The 27,685-nt window shown below is 49.8% G+C and overlaps 1 protein-coding gene across 1 annotated transcript in view; it reads left to right on the top strand.

The window, feature by feature from the left end:
- LOC147091125 (dynein axonemal heavy chain 2-like) overlaps positions 1–27,685 on the top strand; it is a 138,808-nt gene that overhangs the window by 60,583 nt on the left and 50,540 nt on the right. The window contains exons 17-22 of the mRNA XM_085977590.1: positions 3,101–3,265; positions 6,080–6,205; positions 6,877–7,025; positions 14,634–14,700; positions 20,053–20,203; positions 24,158–24,306. Of these exons, the coding sequence (XP_085833716.1) occupies positions 3,101–3,265; positions 6,080–6,205; positions 6,877–7,025; positions 14,634–14,700; positions 20,053–20,203; positions 24,158–24,306 (807 nt within the window). The remainder of the gene's footprint in view (positions 1–3,100; positions 3,266–6,079; positions 6,206–6,876; positions 7,026–14,633; positions 14,701–20,052; positions 20,204–24,157; positions 24,307–27,685) is intronic.

The following is a 27,685-nucleotide window of genomic DNA, read 5'->3' as shown; positions in this document are numbered from 1 at the left end:
CTTCCCGTTTACAGCGAGCTAGAGGCAAGGGGAAAGCGGCTCGATTTCATACACTCCTCCAAAGGCCAGCCGTTGGCCAGTCCCCTTTTCAGTTTATTTTCCTGAATTTTCTTAACCAGCTTTTCAATCAAGCTGCGCAACTTGTCACTAATTTGCGGAACACCTCCGTTCAGTTCGTAAGGGTGACCCCGAGCTTCCGGTCGCCTGTCACTTTAATTCACCGCCCCATTCCCACTCAGACCTCACTGTACTCGGGCTCTTGCATTGTTCCACGGAAGCTCAGCGTAATCTCGAGGAACAGCACCTCATCTTCCGATTAGGCACTTTACAGCCTTCCGGACTCAATATCGAGTTCAACAATTGCAGATCATAACCTCGGCCCCCTATTTTTCATGCTGTATGATTTTGCCATCCCCATTTGCAGCATTTTATCTTTCCTGCCTCTTACAAAAGCACAGATTGGTCCTTCAATTTCTCCCCCCACTCTCTGTCTCTGCACCTGCTTAATATCTGTTCCATCTCCAGCTTTTTCCAGTTCTGATCAAGGGTCCCAGACCTGAAACGTTGACTCTATTTCTCTCTCCACGGATGCTGCCTGGCCTGCTGAGTTTTTCCAGCATTTTCTGTTTTTAATCCACAGATACTGCCCAATTTTAGGCAGTCGGGTTGAGAGTCTATTCACCCGTGGTGGGCTTCACAGCCAAGCCTGGTCACAGCCTTCCTTGACATCCACGGACACATGCTTTGTAGTGGGGATTAGTGAATGTTGGGTCATGTGATTTGTGTTAAAATGTCATCGTGTCACCTGTCAATTCATAGCATCATAGAATGACACAGCGCAGAAATGCCCATGCCAGCTCCTTGAAAGAGCTCTCCAATTAGTCCCACTCCCCCTGCTCTTTCCCCAGAGCTCTGCTAATTTTTCCTTTTCAAGTATTTCTCCAATTCCCCTTTTGAAAGTTACTATTGAATCTGCTCCCACCGCCCTTTCAGGCAGCGCGTTCCAGATCACAACAACTCGCTGCGTAAAAACATTCTCCTCATCTCCCCTCTGGTTCTTTTGCCGATTATCTTCAATCTGTGTCCTCTGGTTACCGACCCTCCTGCCACTGGAAACAGTTTCTCCCTATCCACTCTATCAAAACCCCTCATGATTTTGAACAACTCTATTAAATCTCCCCTTAACCTTCGCTGCAATCCCAATTCCTCGTGATATTCTTCACGGCTCCAAGTTACTGGCACGGTGGGTTTTCAGTCTCGGGCTCAGCGATGCCACTGCACGGTGGTCTGACGTTCCACCACAAAGGAGGGTGGTGAAATCGTCACAGCAAGTCACACTCGGACACCCGTGCTCCTTGCCAACTGCTGGGCCAGGGACAGTTGCAGGCTGAGGTCCAGGGACAGCCTGCCCTTATAGGGCAGCACTCGTGCTGTGGGAAAATAAGGAGGTTTCAAGGTGATCTAATTGAAGTCTTCAAAGTTACGGAGTGGATCGATAAGGTTGCACCAGGCAAATTCTTCAATCTGGTACCAAGGGATGCATGTTAAAAATTGAGAAGTTCTGACTAACATGAATCAACTGAGCGGCCTGCGGGTGGCGCTGTCCCGGGAGAGTATAAATACTTGGGCATGGGCCCAGCTTGCACAGGACATTCTTTAACAGGAACTAGTGAAGGACACAACTAGACCTCCATGTTGTAAAACAGTTGATTAAAGCTTTATTTAACGCTTAGACCAAGTGCCGAGTAGTTTTCTTACATCACTGACCAAGAAGGGGGGTCGGAGCAAACACTTTCATCCAAAGAGTGATAGAATAGTGACAGAGTTGCCAGTGAAGGTCAGTTGAAGGGATTCCTGGGAAGGGATTGAGTGCTGTGGTGAGGAGGTGAGATTAATCTCTGAGAAAGAGGCAGGCTCATTGGGCGAATGGCCTTTACCCGTTGCTAAAAAAAAAAGTACAGGAAACTCTTTTTTTATCCGGCACCGACGTTGTGCCGGTTGATCAAAAAGTCCGGATTACAGAGCGGTATACTTACCAAGGTACGAGAGCCCCGTACACGGCCACAGGTGCAGGAGCCCCGGTTACACGGCCACAGATCCAGGAGTCCCGGTTACACGGCACTTGTGCAGGAGCCCCGGTTACACGGCACTTGTGCAGGAGCCCCGGTTACACGGCACTTGTGCAGGAGCCCCGGTTACACGGCACTTGTGCAGGAGCCCCGGTTACACGGCACTTGTGCAGGAGCCCCGGTTACACGGCACTTGTGCAGGAGCCCCGGTTACACGGCACTTGTGCAGGAGCCCCGGTGACACGGCACTTGTGCAGGAGCCCCGGTTACACGGCACTTGTGCAGGAGCCCCGGTTACACGGCCACAGATCCAGGAACCCCGGTTACACGGCCACAGATCCAGGCGTCCCTGTTGCACGGCCACAGATCCAGGAACCCCGGTTACACGGCCACTAATATATAGTAAAACTTACCTGAACCTACTCCTGAATTTTGCCGGTTAAGAGAGATTTCCAGATATTTAGGTGCCGGTTAAAAGAGAGTTTCCTGCACTTTAAAAAAAAATTGGAGGCAATAGAGAAGCAAAGGGAGCCGTGAGTGAGTTGTAAGTGTGTGACGCCTTACCTGGTCCTCCGCCGTAGTCCAAGCACCCCTTCCCTGCCAGGTTTTTCGTACCAAACAGGGGTGCTTCGGAGAGCAGATCACCCCCCCTAAAAAACCCGCTGCTTCAAGATAAACCCAACCCTCATCCAAAACTGTACAACGAGGGACACACTCCGAGAGGGAAAGTGAACAGAGCATGAGACGGCCGTGCCGCCAGATTCAAACGGGGGCTGGAAAGATATTTGGCAAAGAGAGGGAGTGAGGTGTGAGAGAGAGAGAGAGAGAACGGTTCTCTACTTTTTGAACTTTGGCACTGGGCGGGTGGGCTTGCTGTCGTGACTTCTGGCCCTGCACCTTCCGTTTTGTTCCTCGTTCGCTTTGAACGCAGTAAATTGTAGAATGCACACGACCGCTACCCCTGGATATCGCGGTGCAGGAGTGCGGTGCTTATTTTCAAGGCGCTTTTCTCCTCCTTTCCTCTCTTCCAGGTGGCTGAGAAGCTGGAAATGCTGAAGAGACAATACGATGAAAAACTGGCACAAAAGGAGCAACTGCGCAAAAGGTCGGAGGAGATGGAGATCAAGCTGGACCGTGCCGCTAAGCTGCTGTCGGGTCTGGCTGCGGAGAAAGGACGCTGGGAAGAGACTGTGAAGGTGAGGGGGGGAGCGCGCAGCGACTACGCAGTGTGACCAACTGGACTAAACCACCATCCCGCCCTCTCCTTTCATATTCCCGCTCCTTCCTTATCCCCCCCATCCCCGTCCGCCCCTCTCCGTCGCTTTGGAACATACTTTCTCTTTGTTACGTGCCCACAGTGATGCGTGATCTCTCCTGAGCCGCCTCCTCCTCTTCCTCCAGCGACGGAAAAATGGTTAGCGGGACCGCCAGGTTGCCAGAAGCCCCCGCGAGCGTTCAGGACGTTGCGCAGCCGCTTGGGAGCGTCCGAACCGGCCAAAGTAGCCAGAAAACAAGCTGCAATAAGCAAAAACCTTTCGGCGTGTTAGCCCAGCGTGGCTGGCAGTCCCATCAGCCTCTCGCTGGACTCCCGACTTGCACCGGCCCTGGGGTGTTGGGCGGGTTGTGGAACTGCAGATAGCAACGCGGGTGGAGAATGGTGCAGGGGGTCCCGACGGCATATTAGGCCACTTACCGCAGGGATCGGTGCTAGGACCCCAGCTATTCACAATATATATTAATGATCTAGACGAGGGAACTAGATGTAATATCTCCAAGTTTGCAGATGACACAAAGCTGGGTGGGCGTGTGTGCTGTGAGGAGGATGCCGAGAAACTCCAGTGTGATTTGGACAGGTTGGGTGATTGGGCAAAAGCATGGCAGATGCAGTATAATGTAACTTTGGTGGCAAAAACAGGAAGGCAGATTATTATCTGAATGGCAATAGATTGGGAGAAGGGGAAGTGCAACGAGACCTGGGTGTCCTTGTGCACCAGTCGCTGAAGGTAAGCATGCAGGTGCAGCAGGCAGTTAAGAAGGCAAATGGTATGTTGGCCTGCATAGCGAGAGGGTTTGAGTACAGGAACAAGGATGTCTTGCTGTAGTTGTACAGGGCCTTGGTGAGACCACACCTTGAGTATTGTGTGCAGTTTTGGTAGCCTTATTTGAGGAAGGATGTTCATGCCATGGAGGGAGTGCAGCAAAGATTCACCAGACTGATACCTGGGATGGCAGGAATGACGTATAAGGAGAGATTGGGTCGATTGGGCTTATATTCGCTGGAGTTTAGAAGAATGAGAGAGGATCTCATTGAAACTTATAAAATTCTAACAGGACTAGACAGACTAGATGCAGGAAGGATGTTCCCGATGGCGGGGAAGTCCAGAACCAGGGGTCACAGTCTAAGGATAAGGGGTAAGCCATTTAGGACTGAGATGAGGAGGAATTTCTTCACCCAGAGAGTGGTGAACCTGTGGAATTCTCTACCACAGAAGGCAGTTGAGGCCAATTCATTAAATATATTCAGGAAGGAGTTGGATATATTTCTTAAGGCTAAAGGGATCAAGGGATATGGGGAGAAAGCAGGGACAGGGTACTGAATTTGGATGATCAGCCATGATCGCATTGAATGGTGGAGCAGGCTCGTGGGGCCGAATGGCCGACTCCTACTCCTATCTTCTAGGTTTCTGTGTTTACATCGCGGCCCGCTGGGTCACTGCATTGGACGGGCCACCGGGGCAGCAAGCAAGACCGCACTGGGTGTTTAAACACACAACATTTCATCCCATTGCTGCTCAGTTGATGCTGAGAAACAGGGCAGTGGTGAGATAAAAAAATCACCCACATCAATTTTCAGTGGTTCAAAACGAGCCCGAAAGTGCACACTTTAGCAGAAAGAAGCTAACCTGTTTATCAACATTCAGTTCTCTGGTTAGACTCATTCAATTGATGCTAATCACATTAATTTATGGCCTGATCTTGCTCTGTGATAACAATTCAGCAACTGCAGTAGATCAAAGGGAAAAATGTTGCTTCTTTCATTTAAAAAAAAATGAATGATTTCGATGCATTTTTAAAATATGTATTTAAGTTTTAGGTAAACATAGATGTATTTAAGGGGAAGCTGGATAAACACATGAGGGAGAAAGGAATAGAAGGATATGGTGAATGGGGTGAGACAAGGAGGGGGTGAGAGGCACTGTTCCCGTTAAGCTGCATTGCCACACGGCGATCTGGAGATCCCGCACAGGCGGCTGGCCGGCTGTTAAACGGGAAAAAAACCGCACACGCTCAATAATTTGAATGGGCCGCGTGCGCCCACCAGCCCCCCCCCCCCCCAAAAAAAATGAGCGGGATCATTGGTGGGAGGAGGCTGGTGTGGAGCATAAACACAGCATGAACCCGCTGGGCCGAATGGCCTGTTTCTGTGCTGTGAATTCTGTATGTACAGAGATTCCCTCCCCAACCGCGGGGTTTGACCAGACGTGGATTTCACGCATCCGCGGTTTCCACTCTGCGACAATTTTTGTCAACCGCGGCCGTGAGATTCGTGTGTCCGCGGCTTTTCATTTAGGAATAAGGTAAAAAAACATGATTTTTATGCTATTTATATGATTTTTATGCTATTTATATGCTTTTTATGCTATTTATATGATTTTTATATGTGTTTATAGTGAATTTGCCAACCGGGGTTTTACTAACCATGGGGGTTTTCAGGGACGTATCCCCCACGGTTGGGGAGGGATTCCTGTATGTATATATATGTCTCCGTACCCACTTAAAGATGCGCAAATGCCACCTGGCGTTGCGTCTGGCTGGTTAGAATAGCCACTATTGGGGTGATACAGAAGTCTTTTGCCTGGGTCAATACCGCAGACAGTCTCCGCTGTGGAACCCGTACAACACTGCGTACTTTACACTCCAGCACCAGAATTGCTGGCGTGCTGCTGTAACAGCGCCCTTGCCCCCTCGCACGTTCCGCTCCCAACAGCACTCTTTCTGCTTTGTGCCAGGGCCTGGAGTCAGACATGGGCTTCCTGGTCGGAGACTGCCTGCTGGCCTCAGCCTTCCTCTCGTACATGGGCCCTTTCCTATCCAACTACCGCGATGAGATTGTCGCCGACATCTGGATGAAGGAGGTGAGTACCAGATATCTTACCTTCCTGCCATCTGTGTATTCTGACATGTTATGTGCTGCCTTGGAGATTGCCGCTGCGCTAGTAGTTTCTGTGCGGATCAACACAGGGGAAGCCCAGGCCAGCCGGAAGGGGGACCGGGAGCATTTCCGTTCGTGTGGAAGTGTCTATCTTTCAGTATTTTATCGACCCTCATATGGTCATTGCCCCTCGGAACTTTCCTCTTGTTCCTTCTAACCTCCAAATTCTCCACTCTACACGCTCTCGCTCCTCCCTCATGCTTATCGTGTTGAAATCCAGACTCCGTGACATGAATCAGTCATGAAAGAAAGACTTATGAAATAATGCTGAGCGGCCTGTGGGTGGCGCTGTCCAGGGAGTGTATAAATACTCGGGCATGGGCCCAACTTGCGCAGGACATTCTTAACAGGAACTAGTGAAGGACACAACTAGACCTCCATGTTGTAAAACAGTTGATTAAAGCTTTGTTTAACGCTGAGACCAAGTGCCTAGTAGTTTTCTTAAGTCACTCCGCGCACCTTCTCCTGCTCTAACTCATCCTGCTCCAGGACCTCGCCCTTGCCTCCCTCAGTCTTCCCTTCTTCCTCCGTGTTCGAGTTCCCGGCGTGGCTCATTGCGCCGTGGTCATGCTCTTCCCAATGATGTGCCCACAGATCAGCGTGCGGGCCGTGTCGTGCTCTCCCGACTTCACGTTCGCAAGCTTCCTCTCGAACCCCACCACAGTGCGAGACTGGAATATCCAGGGCCTGCCAACGGACGCCTTCTCCACCGAAAACGGCGTCATCGTGACCAGAGGCAACAGGTACGTCGGGGAGGCACGGCGGCGGGGGAGTTGGTAGCAGAGAGGAATGTGGCACGAGCGGCCCAGGGCAACGGTCAAAATATTCAAGATTGGAACTCGGACATGGTTGAATGTCCACCTGCAGCTGTGGCGAAGCAGTAATGGAATTGCAGAGGCCTCCCTGCTCACAGCGGATCCGCTCAGTGTTTGTGTCGGCCGTGGCTCAGTGGGCAGCACTCTTTATCGCCTCTGAGTCAGAAGGTCGTGGGTTTGAGACCCACTCCAGAGACCTGAGCACAAAATCCAGGCCGACACTCCCAGTGCAGTGCCGAGGGAGCGCCACACTGTCGGAGGGTCAGTACTGAGGGAGCGCCGCACTGTCGGAGGGGCAGTACTGAGGGAGCGCCGCACTGTCAGAGGGGCAGTACTGAGGGAGCGCTACACTGTCAGTGGGGCAGTACTGAGGGAGCGCCGCACTGTCGGAGGGGCAGTACTGAGGGAGCGCCGCACTGTCGGAGGGGCAGTACTGAGGGAGCGCCACACTGTCGGAGGGGCAGTACTGAGGGAGCGCCGCGCTGTCAGAGGGGTAGCACTGAGGGAGCGCCGCACTGTCGGAGGGGCAGTACTGAGGGAGCGCCGCACTGTCGGAGGGGCAGTACTGAGGGAGCGCCGCACTGTCGGAGGGGCAGTACTGAGGGAGCGCCGCACTGTCAGAGGGGCAGTACTGAGCGAGCGCTACACTGTCAGTGGGGCAGTACTGAGGGAGCGCCGCACTGTCGGAGGGGCAGTACTGAGGGAGCGCCGCACTGTCGGAGGGGCAGTACTGAGGGAGCGCCACACTGTCGGAGGGGCAGTACTGAGGGAGCGCCGCGCTGTCAGAGGGGTAGCACTGAGGGAGCGCCGCACTGTCGGAGGGGCAGTACTGAGGGAGCGCCGCACTGTCGGAGGGGCAGTACTGAGGGAGCGCCGCACTGTCGGAGGGGCAGTACTGAGGGAGCGCCACACTGTCGGAGGGGCAGTACTGAGGGAGCGCCGCACTGTTGGAGGTGCTGTCTTACGCATTGGGATGTTAAACCAAGGCCCCGTCTGCCCACTCGGGTTAACATAAAAGTTCCCCGGGTCCACTATTTTTAAGAAGAGCAGGGAAATTACCCCCCGGTGTCCTGGGTCACTATTTATCCCTCAACCAACATCACTAAAACGGTTTATCTGGTCATTATCATATTGCTGTCTGTGGGAGCTTGCTGTGCACAAATTGGCTGCCGAGTTCCTACATTACAACAATGACTACACTTCAAAAGTACTTCATTGGCTGTGAAGTGCTTTGGGATGCTCTGATGTGGTGAAAGGCGCTATAGAAATGCAAGTCTCTCTTTAATGGGGTCCAGTGTAGAGGGAGCTTTACTCTGTATCTAACCCGTGCTGTACCTGCCCTGGGAGTGTTTGATGGGACAGTGTAGAGGGAGCTTTACTCTGTATCTAACCCGTGCTGTACCTGCCCTGGGAGTGTTTGATGGGACAGTGTAGAGGGAGCTTTACTCTGTATCTAACCCGTGCTGTACCTGCCCTGGGAGTGTTTGATGGGACAGTGTAGAGGGAGCTTTACTCTGTATCTAACCAGTGCTGTACCTGCCCTGGGAGTGTTTGATGGGACAGTGTAGAGGGAGCTTTACTCTGTATCTAACCCGTGCTGTACCTGCCCTGGGAGTGTTTAATGGGACAGTGTAGCGGGAGCTTTACTCTGTATCGAACCCGTGCTGCACCTGCCCTGGGAGTGTTTGATGGGACAGTGTAGAGGGAGCTTTACTCTGTATCTAACCCATGCTGTACCTGCCCTGGGAGTGTTTGATGGGACAGTGTAGAGGGAGCTTTACTCTGTATCTAACCCCGTGCTGTACCTGCCCTGGGAGTGTTTGATGGGACAGTGTAGAGGGAGCTTTACTCTGTATCTAACCCATGCTGTACCTGCCCTGGGAGTGTTTGATGGGACAGTGTAGAGGGAGCTTTACTCTGTATCTAACCCGTGCTGTACCTGCCCTGGGAGTGTTTGATGGGACAGTGTAGAGGGAGCTTTACGCTGTATCTAACCCCGTGCTGTACCTGCCCTGGGAGTGTTTGATGGGACAGTGTAGAGGGAGCTTTTCTCTGTATCTAACCCCGTGCTGTACCTGCCCTGGGAGTGTTTGATGGAATAGTGTAGCGGGAGCTTTACTATGTATCTAACCCGTGCTGTACCTGCCCTGGGAGTGTTTGATGGAATAGTGTAGAGGGAGCTTTACTCTGTATCTAACCTGTGCTGTACCTGCCCTGGGAATGTTTGAAACATAGAAACATAGAAACATAGAGATAGGAACAGGAGTAGGCCATTCGGCCCTTCGAGCCTGCTCCGCCATTCAATGAGATCATGGCTGATCTTCATCTGAGATCTTAGCTGATCTTACCAGTTCAGTACCCCGTCCCCGCCTTTTCTCCGTAACCCTTAATCCCCTTAGCCTTCAGAAATATATCCAATTCTCTCTTGAAAATATTTATTGAATTAGCCTTCACAGCCCTCTGTGGCAGGGAATTCCACAGGCTCACCACTCTTTGAGTGAAGAAATTCTTCCTCATCTCTGTTTTAAATGATTTGCCCGCTATTTTTAGACTGTGGCCCCTGGTTCTGTGCTCCCCTGCCATTGGAAACATTCTCTCTGAATTCAGCCTGTCCAGGCCTGCCATAATTTTATATGTTTCGATGAGATCCCCTCTCAATCTTCTAAACTCCAGTGAGTACAAGCCCAAACTATTCAATCTCTCCTCGTAGGTCATTCCCGCCATTCCAGGTATCAGCCTGGTGAATCGCCGCTGCACTCTTTCCATGGCAAGAACATCCTTCCGCAGATGGGGCGACCAAAACTGTACACAATACTCCAGATGCGGTCTCACCAGCACCTTGTACAGCTGTAGTAAGGTATCCCTATTCCTATACTCGAACCCCCTTGATATGAAGGCCAACATACCATTTGCCTTCTTAATCGCCTGTTGCACCTGCATGCTCTCCTTCAGTGACTGGTGCACAAGAACACCCAGGTCCCTCTGCACTTCCCCATCTCCCAATCTATTGCCATTTAGATAATAATCTACCCTCCTGTTTTTACCCCCAAAGTGGATAACCTCGCATTTATCCACATTATAGTGCATCTGCCATGTATCCGCCCATTCCCCCAACCTGTCCAAATCGCACTGTAGCCTCCTGACATCCTCATCAGAGCCCACCCCTCCTCCTAGTTTAGTGTCGTCAGCGAATTTGGAAATATTGCATCCAATTCCCTGATCCAGATCATTTATATATATATTGTGAACAGCTGGGGTCCCAGGTGTGACCTATACAAAAGGGACGGTCTACACCTGTGCAGAGATGGAACTGATGTTCTCGGGGTAATTTTTGATAAAGCAGTTCGGGAGCATTTAAACTAGTATGGCAGGGGGCTAGAAACCTATGTAGTGAAATAGAGGAAAGTGAAAGGCAGACAGAAATAAATGGTAAAAGGGTGAGGAACAAAAAACAAAGGGCCAAACTAATTCATAAAAAATGTGAGCATAAAAAAAGCCTGAGGGTTTTATACCTTAATGCGAGAAGCATCAGGAACAAGGTAGATGAATTAGCTGTGGAAATAGAGGTTAATAATTATGATCTAATTGGGATTACGGAAACATGGTTGCAGGGTGAGCAGGGCTGGGAGCTTAACATACAGGGGTATTCAGTATTTAGGAAGGATCGACAAAAAAGAAAGGGAGGAGGGGTAGCATTGCTAGTAAAAGAGGGGATAAATGCAATTGAAAGGAAGGATATTAACTCAGTTAATACAGAATCTATATGGGTGGAGCTAAGAAATAGCGAGGGGCGAAAAACATTAATAGGAGTGGTATATAGGCCTCCAAATAGTAAAATAGAGGTTAGGGAGGGCATCACGAGGGAAATTAGAGAAGCGTGCAATAAGAGCACAGCTGTCATCATAGGTGACTTTAACTTACATATAGATTGGACTAGCCTAATCAGTAAAAATAATGAGGAGGAGGAATTCCTTGAGTGTTTAAGGGATGGTTATCTGGATCAATATGTCGAGGAACCAACTCGGGAACAGGCTATATTGGACTGGGTACTGTGCAATGAGAAGGGACTAATCAGTAATCTTGTTGTACGGGGACCCTTGGGTCAGAGCGATCATAACATGATCGATTTCTCACTCGAAATGGAGAGCGAAGAAATTGACTCAGAGACTAAGGTCCTGAATTTAAACAAGGGGAATTATGATGCCATGAGACGGGAACTGAGTAGGTCTGATTGGACAACGTTCCTGAGAGGACTGGAGGTAGATAAACAATGGCAAACATTTAAAGATAGAATGACAAAATTGCAAAAATTGTTTATACCAATCTGGCATAAAAGGAAATCTAAAAAGGTGACTCAACCGTGGATAACAGGGGAAATTAGAGACAGCATAAAATCCAAAGATAGGGCGTATAAAATAGCCAAAAAAAGCGCCAGAGCGGAAGATTGGGAACAGTTTAAGATAGAGCAAAGGAGGGCAAAGGGCATGATCAAGAGGGGCAAAATAGCTTACGAAAACAAGCTGGCGGAAAATATAAAAACTAACTCCAAAAGCTTATATAAATATATCAAAAGGAAAAGACTGGTGAAAACCAAAGTTGGTCCATTGCAGTCAGATACGGGGGAATATATAATGGGAAATAAGGAAATGGCAGATCAACTAAATGCATACTTTGGGTCAGTCTTTACGAAGGAAGACACAAAAAACCTCCCTGGGATATCGGGAAAAATAGGGACATTGGCAAAGGAGGAACTGACGCAAATCAATATCTCTAAGGATATGGTGTTAAGGAAGCTAAAGGGATTGAAGGTGGACAAATCCCCAGGGCCTGATAACATGCATCCTAGGGTACTGAAGGAGGTGGCCCTAGAGATAGCGGATGCACTAAGGATGATTTTTCAGAATTCATTAGACTCGGGAACAGTGCCGATGGATTGGAGGGTAGCTAACGTTACCCCACTATTCAAAAAGGGGGGTAGGGAAAAAGCAGGTAATTACAGACCTGTAAGCCTTACATCAGTTGTGGGCAAAATGCTGGAGTCCATCATTAAGGATGAAATAGCGGAGCACTTAGCAAATGGGGACAGGATAGGACAGAGTCAACATGGATTTACAAAGGGTAAATCGTGCTTGACTAATCTATTGGAATTTTTTGAGGGAGTAACTGGTAGAATAGATGGGGGAGAGCCAGTAGATGTGGTGTACCTGGACTTCCAAAAGGCCTTCGATAAGGTCCCACATAAAAGATTAGCATGGAAAATTGAGGCTCATGGGATAAAGGGGAAAGTTTTGGCGTGGATAGGGAACTGGCTGTCAGATAGAAAACAGAGAGTTGGAATAAACGGCTCATTTTCTGAATGGCAGGCAGTAACAAGTGGGGTACCACAGGGATCTGTCCTGGGCCCCCAGCTGTTCACAATTTACATTAATGACCTGGATCAGGGAGTCGGATGCAGCATTTCCAAATTTGCAGACGACACTAAACTAGGAGGGGGGGTGGGCTCAGAGGAAGAGACCAGGAAGCTCCAGAGCGATTTGGACAGACTGGGCGATTGGGCGGATAAATGGCAGATGCACTATAATGTGGACAAGTGCGAAGTTATCCACCTTGGGTGCAGGAACGGGAGGGCAAATTATTATTTAAATGGCAATAGATTGGGAGAGGGGGAAGTACAGAGAGACCTGGGTGTTCTTGTACACCAGTCACTGAAGGCGAGCATGCAGGTGCAACAGGCGGTCAAGAAGGCAAACGGTATGCTGGCCTTCATAGCAAAAGGGTTAGAATACAGGAACAGGGATACCTTGCTGCAGCTGTACAGGGCACTGGTGAGACCACACCTCGAGTACTGTGTACAGTTTTGGTCGCCTCATCTGAGGAAGGATGTTCTTGCCATGGAGGGGGTGCAGCGGCGATTCACCAGGCTGATACCAGGAATGGCGGGAATGACCTATGAGGAGAGACTATGTAGTTTAGGGATGTACACACTGGAGTTTAGAAGATTGAGAGGGGACCTCATAGAAGTGTATAAAATTCTGACAGGTCTAGACAGACTGGATGCAGAAGGAATGTTTCCCTTGGCGGGTGAGAACAGAACTAGAGGACATAATTTAAGGATAAGGGCTAAACCATTTAGGACAGAGATGAGGGGGAATTTCTTCACTCAGAGAGTGGTGAACCTGTGGAACTCATTGCCACAGAGGGCAGTGTACGCCAGCTCATTAAATATATTTAAGAGGGAATTAGATATATTTCTACGGGCAAAAGGGGTTAAGGGTTACGGAGAGAAGGCGGGGACGGGATACTGAATTAAAGGATCAGCCATGATCTCATTAAATGGCGGAGCAGGCACGAAGGGCCGAATGGCCTACTCCTGCTCCTATCTTCTATGTATCTATGTATCCTTGCGGCACCCCGCTGGTCACTGCCTGCCACTCCGAAAACGAGCCGTTTATTCCAACTCTCTGTTTTCTATCCGCCAGCCAGTTCTCTATCCACGTTAATACTTTGCCCCCAATCCCATGAGCCTTAATTTTGCATGATAATCTTTTGTGTGGAACCTTATCGAAGGCTTTCTGGAAGTCAAGGTACACCACATCCACTGGCTCTCCCCCATCTATTTTACCAGTTACTTCCTCAAAAAATTCCAGCAGATTAGTCAAACACGATTTACCCTTTGTAAATCCATGTTGACTCTGTCCGATCCTTTCCCCATTTGTCAAGTGCTCCGCTATTTTATCCTTAATAATGGACTCTAGCATTTTGCCCACAACCGATGTAAGGCTTACTGGTCTATAATTCCCTGCTTTCTCTCTACCCCCCTTTTTAAATATTGGGGTAACATTAGCTACCCTCCAATCCACGGGTACTGTTCCCGAGTCAATGGAGTTCCGGAAGATGATCCTTAGAGCATCTGCTATCTCCAGGGCCACCTCCTTAAGTACCCTAGGATGTAGTTTATCAGGCCCCGGGGATTTGTCGGCCTTCAGTCCCCTCAACTTACCCAACACCATATCCCTAGAGATACTAATTTCTGTCAGCTTCTGTTTGATGGGACAGTGTAGAGGGAGCTTTACTCTGTATCTAACCCGTGCTGTACCTGCCCTGGGAGTGTTTGATGGGACAGTGTAGAGGGAGCTTTACTCTGTATCTAACCCGTGCTGTACCTGCCCTGGGAGTGTTTGATGGGACAGTGTAGAGGGAGCTTTACTCTGTATCTAACCCGTGCTGTACCTGCCCTGGGAGTGTTTGATGGGACAGTGTAGAGGGAGCTTTACTCTGTATCTAACCCGTGCTGTAACTGCCCTGTGAGTGTTTGATGGGACAGTGTTGAGGGAACCTTACTCTGTTTGATTCAGTCCAGTGGACTGGGAAATCACCTCCATCTAATTAAGGCTGGTGTGTATTCCGTCCCAGAACGTGGAATCTGAACGAGTCTCTTGGTGTAAGGGGTGTGATAGCAAAGAGCAGCTGGACTCAGTGGGAAGTGAGGAAAATGAGTGGAATGCACAGGTTCACGTTTGTCTTTACCTCCCTCAGGTGGCCTCTGATGGTGGACCCACAGGGTCAGGCTCTGAAGTGGATCAAGAACATGGAGCATTCTAAGGTATGAGGTTCTTATAGAACAAGCAGCTGGAGTCAAATCCAAACACTAACGTGGGTTATAAATGCTAAATAATTACACACTGACTGTTGCCATCACTGTGTCAGCCAATGAGTTGGAGGCGACGTGGGACTTGGGCAGGACTCGCAGCAAACAGTCGATTTAAAAACAAACTATAGCAAACAGAGCTCATGACCGAAACTGCAGCAACGGCTCCCGATAATAGCAGGATTATTTCTCCAGCAGAATGCAGTGAGTGAAGGCTAGTTACACAATACAAATGATGTGCATAGTATCAATCGCAGTCACTCACAGCAGGGCGGTCCCCGAGCCTGATTGACAGATGGAATTACCCAATCATCTCCATTCTGGCCGGGATAAAGGGATCATTCTATGCAGCCAAATAAAAACTGTTTTCTGTACAGTTTCTTTCTGTCCCTTCAACGTTCCCATCCTCTTTTCAGATATAAACTCAAACTGGGATAGGGTCCTCCTTCTGTGGGCACTGCACACCATCCAGCAGCTCACTGAAATGGCCATTCTTCAGCCATGAGCCTGTGCAGAGCGTGTTGGCAGGACAGGGAACTCTGGCTGAGGTTTATTGCTCCCGCTCCCTCGCCGAGTGGCGTTGAATCCAATCAAGGCATTCCCACCACTGCCCTACTTATCAGCAGACTGGAGTTTGGTCACGGGCCCTCATGGTCTGCACGACTCCAGTGGCTCAGGTGGAATTTGTTAAGAATGGGTACTCAACCTTTGACCCTGTCCCCTTACCTTTGACCCTGTCCCCTTACCTTTGACCCTGCCCCCTTACCTTTGACCCTGCCCCCTTACCTTTGACCCTGCCCCCTTACATTTGCCCCTGCCCCCTTACATTTGCCCCTGCCCCCTTACCTTTGACCCTGCCCCCTTACCTTTGATCCCACCACAACCGTTGACCCCACCCCCTTATCTTTGACCCTGCCCCATAAGCTTTTCATTAAAATGAATAAGTATAATTAATGAAAAAATACATTTCCCAAATTTAAATAAATAAAACCTCCTTACACAATGTAAACACAGAGACACCAGGCAGGTGTAGTATTGGATTTCAGCAACACTGACTCACCAACCACAACACTAATTAACACCCAAGAGAATGGAGGAGGGCAGACAGAGGGAGGACAAGAGAGAAAAGACCAGAAACTGATACACCGACACCGAGTGAGACCGCAGGCAGCAACCCTACCCTACAGGCCCGTACTCTCACACTAGTAAACACATTAATGTCTGGTGATTAGCTTTACTCCGTATCTAACGCCGTGCTGTACCTGCCCTGGGAGTGTTTGATGGGACAGTGTAGAGGGAGCTTTACTCTGTATCTAACCCATGCTGTACCTGCCCTGGGAGTGTTTGATGGGACAGTGTAGAGGGAGCTTTACTCTGTATCTAACCCGTGCCGTACCTGCCCTGGGAGTGTTTGATGGGACAGTGTAGAGGGAGCTTTACTCTGTATCTAACCCGTGCTGTACCTGCCCTGGGAGTGTTTGATGGGACAGTGTAGAGGGAGCTTTACTCTGTATCTAACCCGTGCTGTACCTGCCCTGGGAGTGTTTGATGGGACAGTGTAGAGGGAGCTTTACTCTGTATCTAACCCGTGCTGTACCTGTCCTGGGAGTGTTTGATGGGACAGTGTAGAGGGAGCTTTACTCTGTATCTAACCCGTGCTGTACCTGCCCTGGGAGTGTTTGATGGGACAGTGTAGAGGGAGCTTTACTCTGTATCTAACCCCGTGCTGTACCTGCCCTGGGAGTGTTTGATGGGACAGTGTAGGGGGAGCTTTACTCTGTATCTAACCCGTGCTATACCTGCCCTGGGAGTGTTTGATGGGACAGTGTAGAGGGCGCTTTACTCTGTATCTAACCCATGCTGTACCTGCCCTGGGAGTGTTTGATGGGACAGTGTAGAGGGAGCTTTACTCTGTATCTAACCCCGTGCTGTACCTGCCCTGGGAGTGTTTGATGGGACAGTGTAGAGGGAGCTTTACTCTGTATCTAACCCGGGCTGTACCTGCCCTGGGAGTGTTTGATGGGACAGTGTAGAGGGAGCTTTACTCTGTATCTAACCCGTGCTGTACCTGCCCTGGGAGTGTTTGATGGGACAGTGTAGAGGGAGCTTTACTCTGTATCTAACCCGGGCTGTACCTGCCCTGGGAGTGTTTGATGGGATGGTGTACATGGAGCTTTACTCTGTATCTAACCCGTGCTGTACCTGCCCTGGGAGTGTTTGATGGGACAGTGCAGAGGGAGCTTTACTCTGTGTCTAACTCGTGCTGTACCTGCCCTGGGAGTGTATGATGGGACAGTGTAGAGGGAGCTGTACGCTGTATATGACTACACTGTACCTTGGCATGAATGCTGCTATTGCAAGTGGGTGGAAAAATTGAAATTAAAAGTGTTCTATTTCGTTCCACAAATAAATGAATTGAGTGAAGAAATCTATTAATGGAATGTCAGTGAATAAGTGAGAATGAGTCACACTGGGCTTGTGATGGTGTCGGAGAATCGGAGAATCATTGGCAGTGTACACCACCATCTGCTGGCCATACCCTGGGACTGCTGCAAGAACGGTTAAACCGGCTTACTCTGCACTCCACGGACTCCTGCTCCATCCGCCTCGCTCACTGATCAAATATCTGCAGGGGTGAAATCGTGCTTCGACTGGAGCCCGAAACAGTCGCTGGGCGATCGGCCACTCCTTACAGATACAGTCTGATTGTCCTTTCTACTGAAATTAATGGAAATGATCATCGAGCGGGGAGTACAATAGGCAGCTCGGAATCCTGTCACTCGGAGTGTGTAAGAGCAGCTCTGAATCCTGTCACTAGGGGAGTGTGTAAGAGCAGCTCTGAATCCTGTCACTAGGAGTGTGTAAGAGCAGCTCTGAATCCTGTCACTAGGAGTGTGTAAGAGCAGCTCTGAATCCTGTCACTAGGAGTGTGTAAGAGCAGCTCTGAACCCTGTCACTAGGCGTGTGTAAGAGCAGCTCTGAATCCTGTCACGAGGGGAGTGTGTAAGAGCAGCTCTGAATCCTGTCACTAGGAGTGTGTAAGAGCAGCTCTGAATCCTGTCACTAGGAGTGTGTAGGAGCAGCTCTGAATCCTGTCACTAGGAGTGTGTAGGAGCAGCTCTGAATCCTGTCACTAGGAGTGTGTAAGAGCAGCTCTGAATCCTGTCACTAGGAGTGTGTAAGAGCAGCTCTGAATCCTGTCACGAGGGGAGTGTGTAGGAGCAGCTCTGAATCCTGTCACTAGGAGTGTGTAAGAGCAGCTCTGAATCCTGTCACTAGGGGAGTGTGTAAGAGCAGCTCTGAATCCTGTCACTAGGAGTGTGTAAGAGCAGCTCTGAATCCTGTCACTAGGGGAGTGTGTAAGAGCAGCTCTGAATCCTGTCACTAGGAGTGTGTAAGAGCAGCTCTGAATCCTGTCACTAGGGGAGTGTGTAAGAGCAGCTCTGAATCCTGTCACTAGGAGTGTGTAAGAGCAGCTCTGAATCCTGTCACTAGGAGTGTGTAAGAGCAGCTCTGAATCCTGTCACTAGGGGAGTGTGTAAGAGCAGCTCTGAATCCTGTCACTAGGAGTGTGTAAGAGCAGCTCTGAATCCTGTCACTAGGAGTGTGTAAGAGCAGCTCTGAATCCTGTCACTAGGGGAGTGTGTAGGAGCAGCTCTGAATCCTGTCACTAGGAGTGTGTAAGAGCAGCTCTGAATCCTGTCACTAGGAGTGTGTAAGAGGAGCTCTGCCGGGTCGGTGAGTAAACCACTAAGGTTGAATGTAGGAGGACAGAAGAGAAGGTAAGTTAGGAACTCGTCCTTTTGTGACATTAAGCGAAAGGAAGACCGAGGGAGGGGAGGACACCCATAGATTCGTGGTCTTGGAAACGTATAAAATTCTTAGAGGGCTTGACAGGGTAGATGCTGAGAGTTTGTTTCCCCTGGCTGGGGAGTCTAGAACCTGGGGTCACAGTCTCAGGATAAGGGGTCGGCCATTTAGGACTGAGATGAGGAGGAATTTCTTCACTCAGAGAGTGGTGAATCTTTGGAATTCTCTGCCCCAGAGGGCTGTGGAGGCTCAGTCGTTGAGTATATTCAAGGCTGAGATCGATAGTTTTGGGGAAAAATTGGGTATCGCCCATTTTGGAGTGCTAATATTGGCCGAGCGCAAAGTTTAGCGCCCAGCGCTAATTATCGCCTCCGACTGCAAAATTTGCCTCTATCGCCCCTGGAGGTGATTTGAGCGCTAAATCAGACGCTACACACCTCTTGGTGCTAATGTCAGGGAGCGAGGCGCTACCTCAGAGCGCTGGCGAAGCTCAGGCGATGTCCGTTACCATGGAAGACAGACAGACTGGCGCCGTCCAGTTCTTAAAGGGGAGGGGCCATCTTGCTGGCCAGCCACTCCCTGCTCATTGCAGCCTTGAATCTCGGCCTGGAGAGACCTCGAAAGCAATTGTGTTGGAAGCACTAATGGATAGGCCCTGGGAAAGAGCTCAGCACTTAGAAACCTCAAAAGTGGTGCTGGGGAACAAAACTCCTTAGGACAGTGTTAAATCTCTCCAGACGCCTCTCTCCCTCTCAACCTGCGTGTACCAAAAATTTTGCCGACGAGAAAAGGCAGGAAGCACCCGCCTTTAAATAGCGCTCCCCCAGCCCCTTCCCGACTTGAAAACGTTCCCCATTACCTGTCGTTCCTAGCGGCAGCGCTAAGGCGCGACTCAATATCCGGTGCAGGGCATTGCACGTTCGACTGACGTCACGATCTGCGGGCGCAGGAGATCGTGGCGGTAGTGTTTAGCCCCACCGCAAAATGACTGGTCAATTTCGCGAACGGCGCTAAAATCGCCGCGCTCGGGCGCTAAGTTCCTATATGACCAGTTAGCGCCCCCGGAGGCACTAATCCATCCTTGGACTCTCAGGGAATCATGGGCTATGGAGATCGGGCGGGAAAGTGGAGTTGAAGTCGAAGATCAGCCATGATCTTATTGAATGGCTCGAGGGGCCGAATGGCCGACTCATGCTCCTAATTGTTATATAATTATGTTCTAATAGTGCGATGGGACTTGATTTCAACGCAGTAAGGATTCAGGGAGGAGGGAGAGTTTGTCGGACAGGGTACTTGAAACTTGGGAGAAAACGAGAAACATGTCATCGACTTTTTTCCCCCTCGTGTCGTGTGGGCTAGCCTCAGCTCGGCATCTCCCCGCCCAAACCTTTGGATGGAGGACAGTGGGGTGCCTTGTAACTCTATGTCCTCATGAAAATAAAACCCACACAAGGTATTGCTCCCACACTAACCTCTTTGTCGCTGCATTCTCGGCAGGGACTGAAGGTCATCGACTTTCAGATGACCGATTACATGCGTGTGCTGGAAAATGGAGTGCAGTTCGGATCTCCTGTCTTACTCCAGAATGTTCACGAGGATTTGGACCCATCACTCGCTCCCATACTCAATAAATCTGTCACCAAAACGGGTAAGTGTTGACGTAATAAAACTCACTACGCACTTGGTTTGAGTATAAAGCAAGGCTTTAATCAACTTGTTTCAGAACATGGAGGTCTAGTTGTATTTCACTAGCTCCTTGTCTTACAAAATGTCCCTGGCAAGCTGGGGCCACGCCCGAGTATTTATACTCCTTGGACGGCGCCACCAGCTGGCCGTCCAGCGTTATTTCATGAGTAGTTTCTTGATGATGAGATTTATAACGTGTCATTGTCAAAGTTCGGGAGAAAGCCAGATGTTGGCCAAGGCCTGACAGGGTTGGAAAGGGTAGGAATGGGATCCCGGTGGTACCAGGACTAAACTCATCTGGAACACTCGAATGGTTAAAAGAAAATGAATTGGCTCCTGGGTTTCTATTCCACAGTGAGTGAGCTGAATTAAAATGGCTGCCCTTGCAGTTGAGGTTGGTTAAAATGGCTCCCTTTGCATGAGCTGAATTAAAATGGCGCCTTTTGTGGTTGCGTAGCAAAGACAAAGGACCCAGGTTCGCTTCCTCGGTCAGCTGCTCTCAACTAGGGGAGCTGTATGGGTGTCTCTATTGTCCTGAGGATTGGGAGCAGTTTAGGATTCAACAAAGGAGGACAAAGGGATTAATTAAGGAGGAGAAAATAGAATATGAGAGTAAGCTTGCAGGGAACATAAAAACTGACTGTAAAAGCTTTTATAGATATGTGAAGAGAAAAAGATTGGTGAAGTCAAGCGTAGGTCCCCTGCAGTCAGAATCAGGGGAATTTATAATGGGGAACAAAGAAATGGCAGACCAATTACAGGAAACTTTTTTATCCGGCACCGGCGTGGTGCCGGTTAATCAAAAAGTCCGGATTACAGAGAGGTATACTTACCAAGGTACGAGAGCCCCGTACACGGCCACAGGTCCAGGAGCCCCGGTTACATGGCACTTGTGCAGGAGTCCCGGTTACACAGCCACAGGTCAGGAGCCCCGGTTACACGGCCACAGGTGCAGGAACCCCGGTTACACGGCCACTAATATATAGTAAAACTTACCTGAACCTACTCCGAATTTTGCCGGTTAAGAGAGATTTCCGGATAATTTAGGTGCCGGTTAAAAGAGAGTTTCCTGTAAATACATACTTTGGTTCTGTCTTCACAAAGGAGGACACAAATAACCTCCCAGAGATGTCGGGGAACTTAGGGTCTGCTGAAAGGGAGGAACTGAAAGAAATCAGTATTTGTAGGGAAATGGTGTTAAGGAAATTGATGGGACTGAAGGCCGATAAATCCCCAGGGCCTGATAATCTACATCCTAGGGTACTTAAGGAAGTGGCCCTAGAGATAGTAAGAACATAAGAAATAGGAGCAGGAGTAGGCCAATCGGCCCCTCGAGCCTGCTCCGCCATTCAATAAGATCATGGCTGATCTGATCCTAGTAGATGCATTACTGGTCATCTTCCAACATTCGATGGAATCTGGAACAGTATCCATGGATTGGAGGGTAGCTAATGTTACCCCACTGTTCAAAAAAGGTGGTAGAGAGAAAACGGGGAATTATAGACCGGTAAGCCTGACATCGGTAGTGGGGAAAATGCTGGAGTCCATTATAAAAGATGTAATAGCAGAGCACTTGGAAAACAGTGACAGGATCGGACAAAGTCAACATGGATTTACAAAAGGTAAATCATGCTTGACTAATCTACTGGAATTTTTTGAGGATGTAACTGGTAAAATAGATAAGGGAGAACCAGTGGATGTGGTGTATTTGGACTTTCAGAAGGCTTTCGATAAGGTCCCGCATAAGAGATTAGCGTGTAAAGTTATTGCACATGGGATTGGGGGCAAGGTATGCACTTGGATAGAGAACTGGTTGGCAGACGGAAAGCAAAGAGTTGGAATAAACGGGTCTTTTTCTGAGTGGCAGGCAGTGACTAGTGGGGTACCGCAGGGATCGGTCCTTGGACCCCAGCTATTCACAATATATATTAATGATCTAGACAAGAGAGCTAGATGTAATATCTCCAAATTTGCAGACGACACAAAGCTGGGTGGGCGTGTGTGCTGTGAAGAGGATGCCGAGAAACTCCAGGATGATTTGGACAGGTTGGGTGATTGGGCAAAAGCATGGCAGATGCAATATAACGTGGATAAATGTGAAGTTATCCACTTTGGTGGCAAAAACAGGAAGGCAGATTATTATCTGAATGGCAATAGATTTGGAGAAGGGGAAGTGCAACGAGACCTGGGTGTCCTTGTGCACCAGTCGCTGAAGGTAAGCATGCAGGTGCAGCAGGCGGTTAAGAAGGCAAATGGCATGTTGGCCTTCGTAGCGAGAGGGTTTGAGTACAGGAACAAGGATGTTTTGCTGCAGTTGTACAGGGCCTTGGTGAGACCACACCTTGAGTATTGTGTGCAGTTATGGTCGCCTTATCTGAGGAAGGATGTTCTTGCCATGGAGGGAGTTCAGCGAAGATTCACCAGACTGATAGCTGGGATGGCAGGAATGACGTATGAGGAGAGATTGGGTCGATTGGGCTTATATTCGCTGGAGTTTAGAAGAATGAGAGGTGATCTCATTGAAACTTATAAAATTCTAACAGGACTAAACAGACTAGATGCAGGAAGGATGTTCCCAATGGCGGGGGAGTCCAGAACCAGGGGTCACAGTCTAAGGATAAGGGGTAAGCTATTTAGGACAGAAATGAGGAGGAATTTCTTCACCCAGAGAGTGGTGAACCTGTGGAATTCTCTACCACAGAATGCAGTTGAGGCCAATTCATTAAATATATTCAAGAAGGAGTTAGATATATTTCTTAAGGCTAAAGGGATCAAGGGATATGGGGAGAAGGCAGGGACAGGGTATTGAATTTGGATGATCAGCCATGATCTCATTGAATGGCGGAGCAGGCTCGAGGGGCCGAATGGCCTACTCCTGCTCCTATCTTCTATGTTTCTATGTCTCTTGGTCCGGAGAGGGTGAGGAATCAGCAAGGATTCCCTGCTCCTGATTGCTATCCCGTGACGTCCTGGTGGCTCGTGTGTGCATGTAGGAGTGGGGGGGTGAGGCTAGGATCAAGCGTGGCTGTGATTCGCTCCTCCCCTCAGGGCCGACAGCCTGCCGACATACAAGCTACGAGAAAAATGGTAACCTGGGCGAAGTGTGGGAGGGTGAAAAGAGCGATGCAAGTGCAGAATTACATAGGATTACATCGGATATACGGCACAGAAACAGGCCATTCGGCCCAACCAGTCGATGCTGGCGTTTATGCTCCACTCGAGCCTCCTCCCCGTCTTTCCTCATCTAACTCTATCAGCGTAACCCTCTATTCCCTTCTCCCTCATGTGTTTATCCAGCCTCCCCTTAAATGCATCGATACTATTTGCTTCAACCACTCCCTGTGGTAGCGAGTTCCACATTCTCACCACTCTCTGGGGAAAGAAGTTTCTTCTGAATTCCCCATTGGATTTCTTGGTGACTATCTTATATTGATGGCCCCTAGTTATGCTCTTCCCCACAAGTGGAAACACTCTCTCTGTATCCACTCTATCAAAAACTTTCATTATTTTAAAGACCTCTATTAGGTCGCCCCTCAGCCTTCTCTTTTCAAGAGAAAAGAGACCCAGCCTGTTCATCCTTTCCTGATATGTGTACCCTCGCATTTCTGGTAACATCCTTGTAAATCTTCTCTGCACCCTCTCCAGTGCCTCTATATCCTTTTTATAATATGGCGACCAGAACTGTACGCAGTACTCCAAGTGTGGTCTAACCAAGGTTCATTACAAGTTTAGAATAGTGAGGAAGAATATTCAATATAAGAATGTCATAATTCCTTTTTAATAAACTAAAAAGCTCAGAGGTGATGCTTTTGTGCCTCTCTGGAGGCGGTGCTTGAAACACCAGGTTCCCATCCCTTTAATGAAGCCCAGGGCACTAGTTTCGCGCTCGATCAGTGCTGCTCTTTCCCTTCCCTAGGTGGGCGCCTGCTGATGAAACTCGGCGACAAGGAGATCGAATACAACATGGCGTTCCGGTTTTACATCACCACCAAGCTGTCCAATCCACACTACGCTCCCGAAATCTCCACCAAAACCACCATCGTCAACTTTGCTGTCAAAGTGCAGGTTGGTGCCCGTCTGACACCACACAAAGAGTGGAATGGACTTCTGGGGAGGGCAGAGGAGGCACAGTAATGGTAGAATGGCGTATAGGAGCAGAGGAGGCAGAGTAACGGTAGAATGGCGTATAGGGGCAGAGGAGGCAGAGTAATGGTAGAGTGGAGTATAGGGGCAGAGGAGGCAGAGTAACGGTAGAATGGCGTATAGGGGCAGAGGAGGCAGAGTAACGGTAGAGTGGAGTATAGGGGCAGAGGAGGCAGAGTAACGGTAGAATGGAGTATAGGGGCAGAGGAGGCAGAGTAACGGTAGAGTGGAGTATAGGGGCAGAGGAGGCAGAGTAACGGTAGAGTGGAGTATAGGGGCAGAGGAGGCAGAGTAACGGTAGAGTGGAGTATAGGGGCAGAGGAGGCAGAGTAACGGTAGAATGGAGTATAGGGGCAGAGGAGGCAGAGTAACGGTAGAGTGGAGTATAGGGGCAGAGGAGGCAGAGTAACGGTAGAGTGGAGTATAGGGGCAGAGGAGGCAGAGTAACGGTAGAGTGGAGTATAGGAGCAGAGGAGGCAGAGTAACGGTAGAATGGAGTATAGGGGCAGAGGAGGCAGAGTAACGGTAGAGTGGAATATAGGGGCAGAGGAGGCAGAGTAACGGTAGAATGGAGTATAGGGACAGAGGAGGCAGAGTAACGGTAGAGTGGAGTATAGGGGCAGAGGAGGCAGAGTAACGGTAGAGTGGAGTATAGGGGCAGAGGAGGCAGAGTAACGTTAGAGTGGAGTATAGGGGCAGAGGAGGTAGAGTGGAGTATAGGGGCAGAGGAGGCAGAGTAATGGTAGAGTGGAGTATAGGGGCAGAGGAGGCAGAGTAACGGTCGAGTGGAGTATAGGGGCAGAGGAGGCAGAGTAAAGGTAGAGTGGAGTATAGGGGCAGAGGAGGCAGAGTAACGGTAGAGTGGAGTATAGGGGCAGAGGAGGCAGAGTAACGGTAGAGTGGAGTATAGGGGCAGAGGAGGCAGAGTAACGGTAGAGTGGAGTATAGGGGCAGAGGAGGCAGAGTAACGGTAGAGTGGAGTATAGGGGCAGAGGAGGCAGAGTAACGGTAGAATGGAGTATAGGGGCAGAGGAGGCAGAGTAACGGTAGAATGGAGTATAGGGGCAGAGGAGGCAGAGTAACGGTAGAGTGGAGTATAGGGGCAGAGGAGGCAGAGTAACGGTAGAATGGAGTATAGGGGTAGAGTAACGGTAGACTGGAGTATAGGGGCAGAGGAGGCAGAGTAACGGTAGAATGGAGTAAAGCGGCAGAGGAGGTAGAGTAACGGTAGAGTGGAGTATAGGGGCAGAGGAGGCAGAGTAACGGTAGAATGGAGTATGGGGCAGAGGAGGCAGAGTAACGGTAGAATGGAGTGTTGGGGCAGAGGAGGCAGAGTAACGGTAGAATGGAGTAGAGGGGCAGAGGAGGCAGAGTAACGGTAGAATGGAGTATGGGGCAGAGGAGGCAGAGTAACGATAGAATGGAGTATAGGGGCAGAGGAGGCAGAGTAACGGTAGAGTGGAGTACAGGGGCAGAGGAGGCAGAGTAACGGTAGAGTGGAGTATAGGAGCAGAGGAGGCAGCGTAACGGTAGAGTGGAGTATAGGGGCAGAGGAGGCAGAGTAACGATAGAGTGGAGTATAGGGGCAGAGTAACGGTAGAGTGGAGTAGAGGGGCAGAGGAGGCAAAGTAACGGTAGAGTGAAGTGTAGGGGCAGAGGAGGCAGAGTAACGGTAGAATGGAGTACAGGAGCAGAGGAGGCAGAGTAATGGTAGAGTGGAGTATAGGGGCAGAGGAGGCAGAGTAACGGTAGAGTGGAGTATAGGGGCAGAGGAGGCAGAGTAACGGTAGAGTGGAGTATAGGGGCAGAGGAGGTAGAGTAACGGTAGAGTGAAGTATAGGGGCAGAGGAGGCAGAGTAACGGTAGAATGGAGTATAGGAGCAGAGGAGGCAGAGTAATGGTAGAGTGGAGTATAGGGGCAGAGGAGGCAGAGTAACGGTAGAATGGAGTATAGGGGCAGAGGAGGCAGAGTAATGGTAGAGTGGAGTATAGGGGCAGAGTAACGGTAGAGTGGAGTATAGGGACAGAGGAGGCAGAGTAACGGTAGAATGGAGTATGGGGCAGAGGAGGCAGAGTAACGGTAGAGTGGAGTATAGGGGCAGAGGAGGCAGAGTAACGGTAGAATGGAGTATAGGGGCAGAGGAGGCAGAGTAACGGCAGAGTGGAGTATAGGGGCAGAGGAGGCAGAGTAACGGTAGAGTGGAGTATAGGGGCTTGGAGGGATTGTTGTCTGGGACGGTTGGAGATGTTGTCTGGGACGGTTGGAGATATTGTTGTCTGGACGGTTGGAGGGATTGTTGTCTGCACGGTTGGAGGGATTGTCTGGACGGTTGGAGATATTGTTGTCTGGACGGTTGGAGATGTTGCTGTCTGGACGGTTGGAGGGATTGTTGTCTGGACAGTTGGAGGGATTGTCTGGACGGTTGGAGATATTGTTGTCTGGACGGTTGGAGGGATTGTTGTCTGGGACGGTTGGAGAGATTGTTGTCTGGACGGTTGGAGATATTGTTGTCTGGGACGGTTGGAGGGATTGTTGTCTGGACGGTTGGAGATATTGTTGTCTGGGACGGTTGGAGGGATTGTTGTCTGGACGGTTGGAGGGATTGTTGTCTGGACGGTTGGAGATATTGTTGTCTGGGACGGTTAGAGGGATTGTTGTCTGGACGGTTGGAGGGATTGTTGTCTACACGGTTGGAGATATTGTTGTCTGGACGGTTGGAGATATTGTTGTCTGGACGGTTGGAGGGATTGTTGTCTGGGACGGTTGGAGATATTGTTGTCTGGACGGTTGGAGGGATTGTTGCCTGGACGGCTGGAGATATTGTTGTCTGGACGGTTGGAGGGATTGTTGTCTGGACGGCTGGAGGGATTGTTGTCTGGACGGCTGGAGATATTGTCTGGACGGTTGGAGGGATTGTTGTCTGGACGGCTGGAGATATTGTTGTCTGGACGGTTGGAGATATTGTTGTCTGGACGGTTGGAGGGATTGCTGTCTGGACGGTTGGAGGGATTGTTGTCTGGATGGTTGGAGGGATTGCTGTCTGGACAGTTGGAGATATTGCTGTCTGGGACGGCTGGAGATATTGTTGTCTGGACGGTTGGAGGGATTGTTGTCTGGGACGGTTGGAGATATTGTTGTCTGGGACGGTTGGAGATATTGTTGTCTGGACGGTTGGAGGGATTGTTGTCTGGACGGTTGGAGGGATTGTTTGGACGGTTGGAGGGGATTGTTGTCTGGGACGGTTGGAGGGATTGTTGTCTGGGACGGTTGGAGATGTTGTCTGGGACGGTTGGAGGGATT

This window comes from Somniosus microcephalus, unplaced genomic scaffold, assembly GCF_052327205.1.
Source record: "Somniosus microcephalus isolate GS21.2 unplaced genomic scaffold, FLI_Smic_1.0 unresolved_chr4, whole genome shotgun sequence".
NCBI classification, from domain to species: Eukaryota; Metazoa; Chordata; class Chondrichthyes; order Squaliformes; family Somniosidae; genus Somniosus; species Somniosus microcephalus.
Note: the sequence above shows the minus strand (reverse complement) of the source record. Positions and strands in the feature narration are given on the sequence as shown.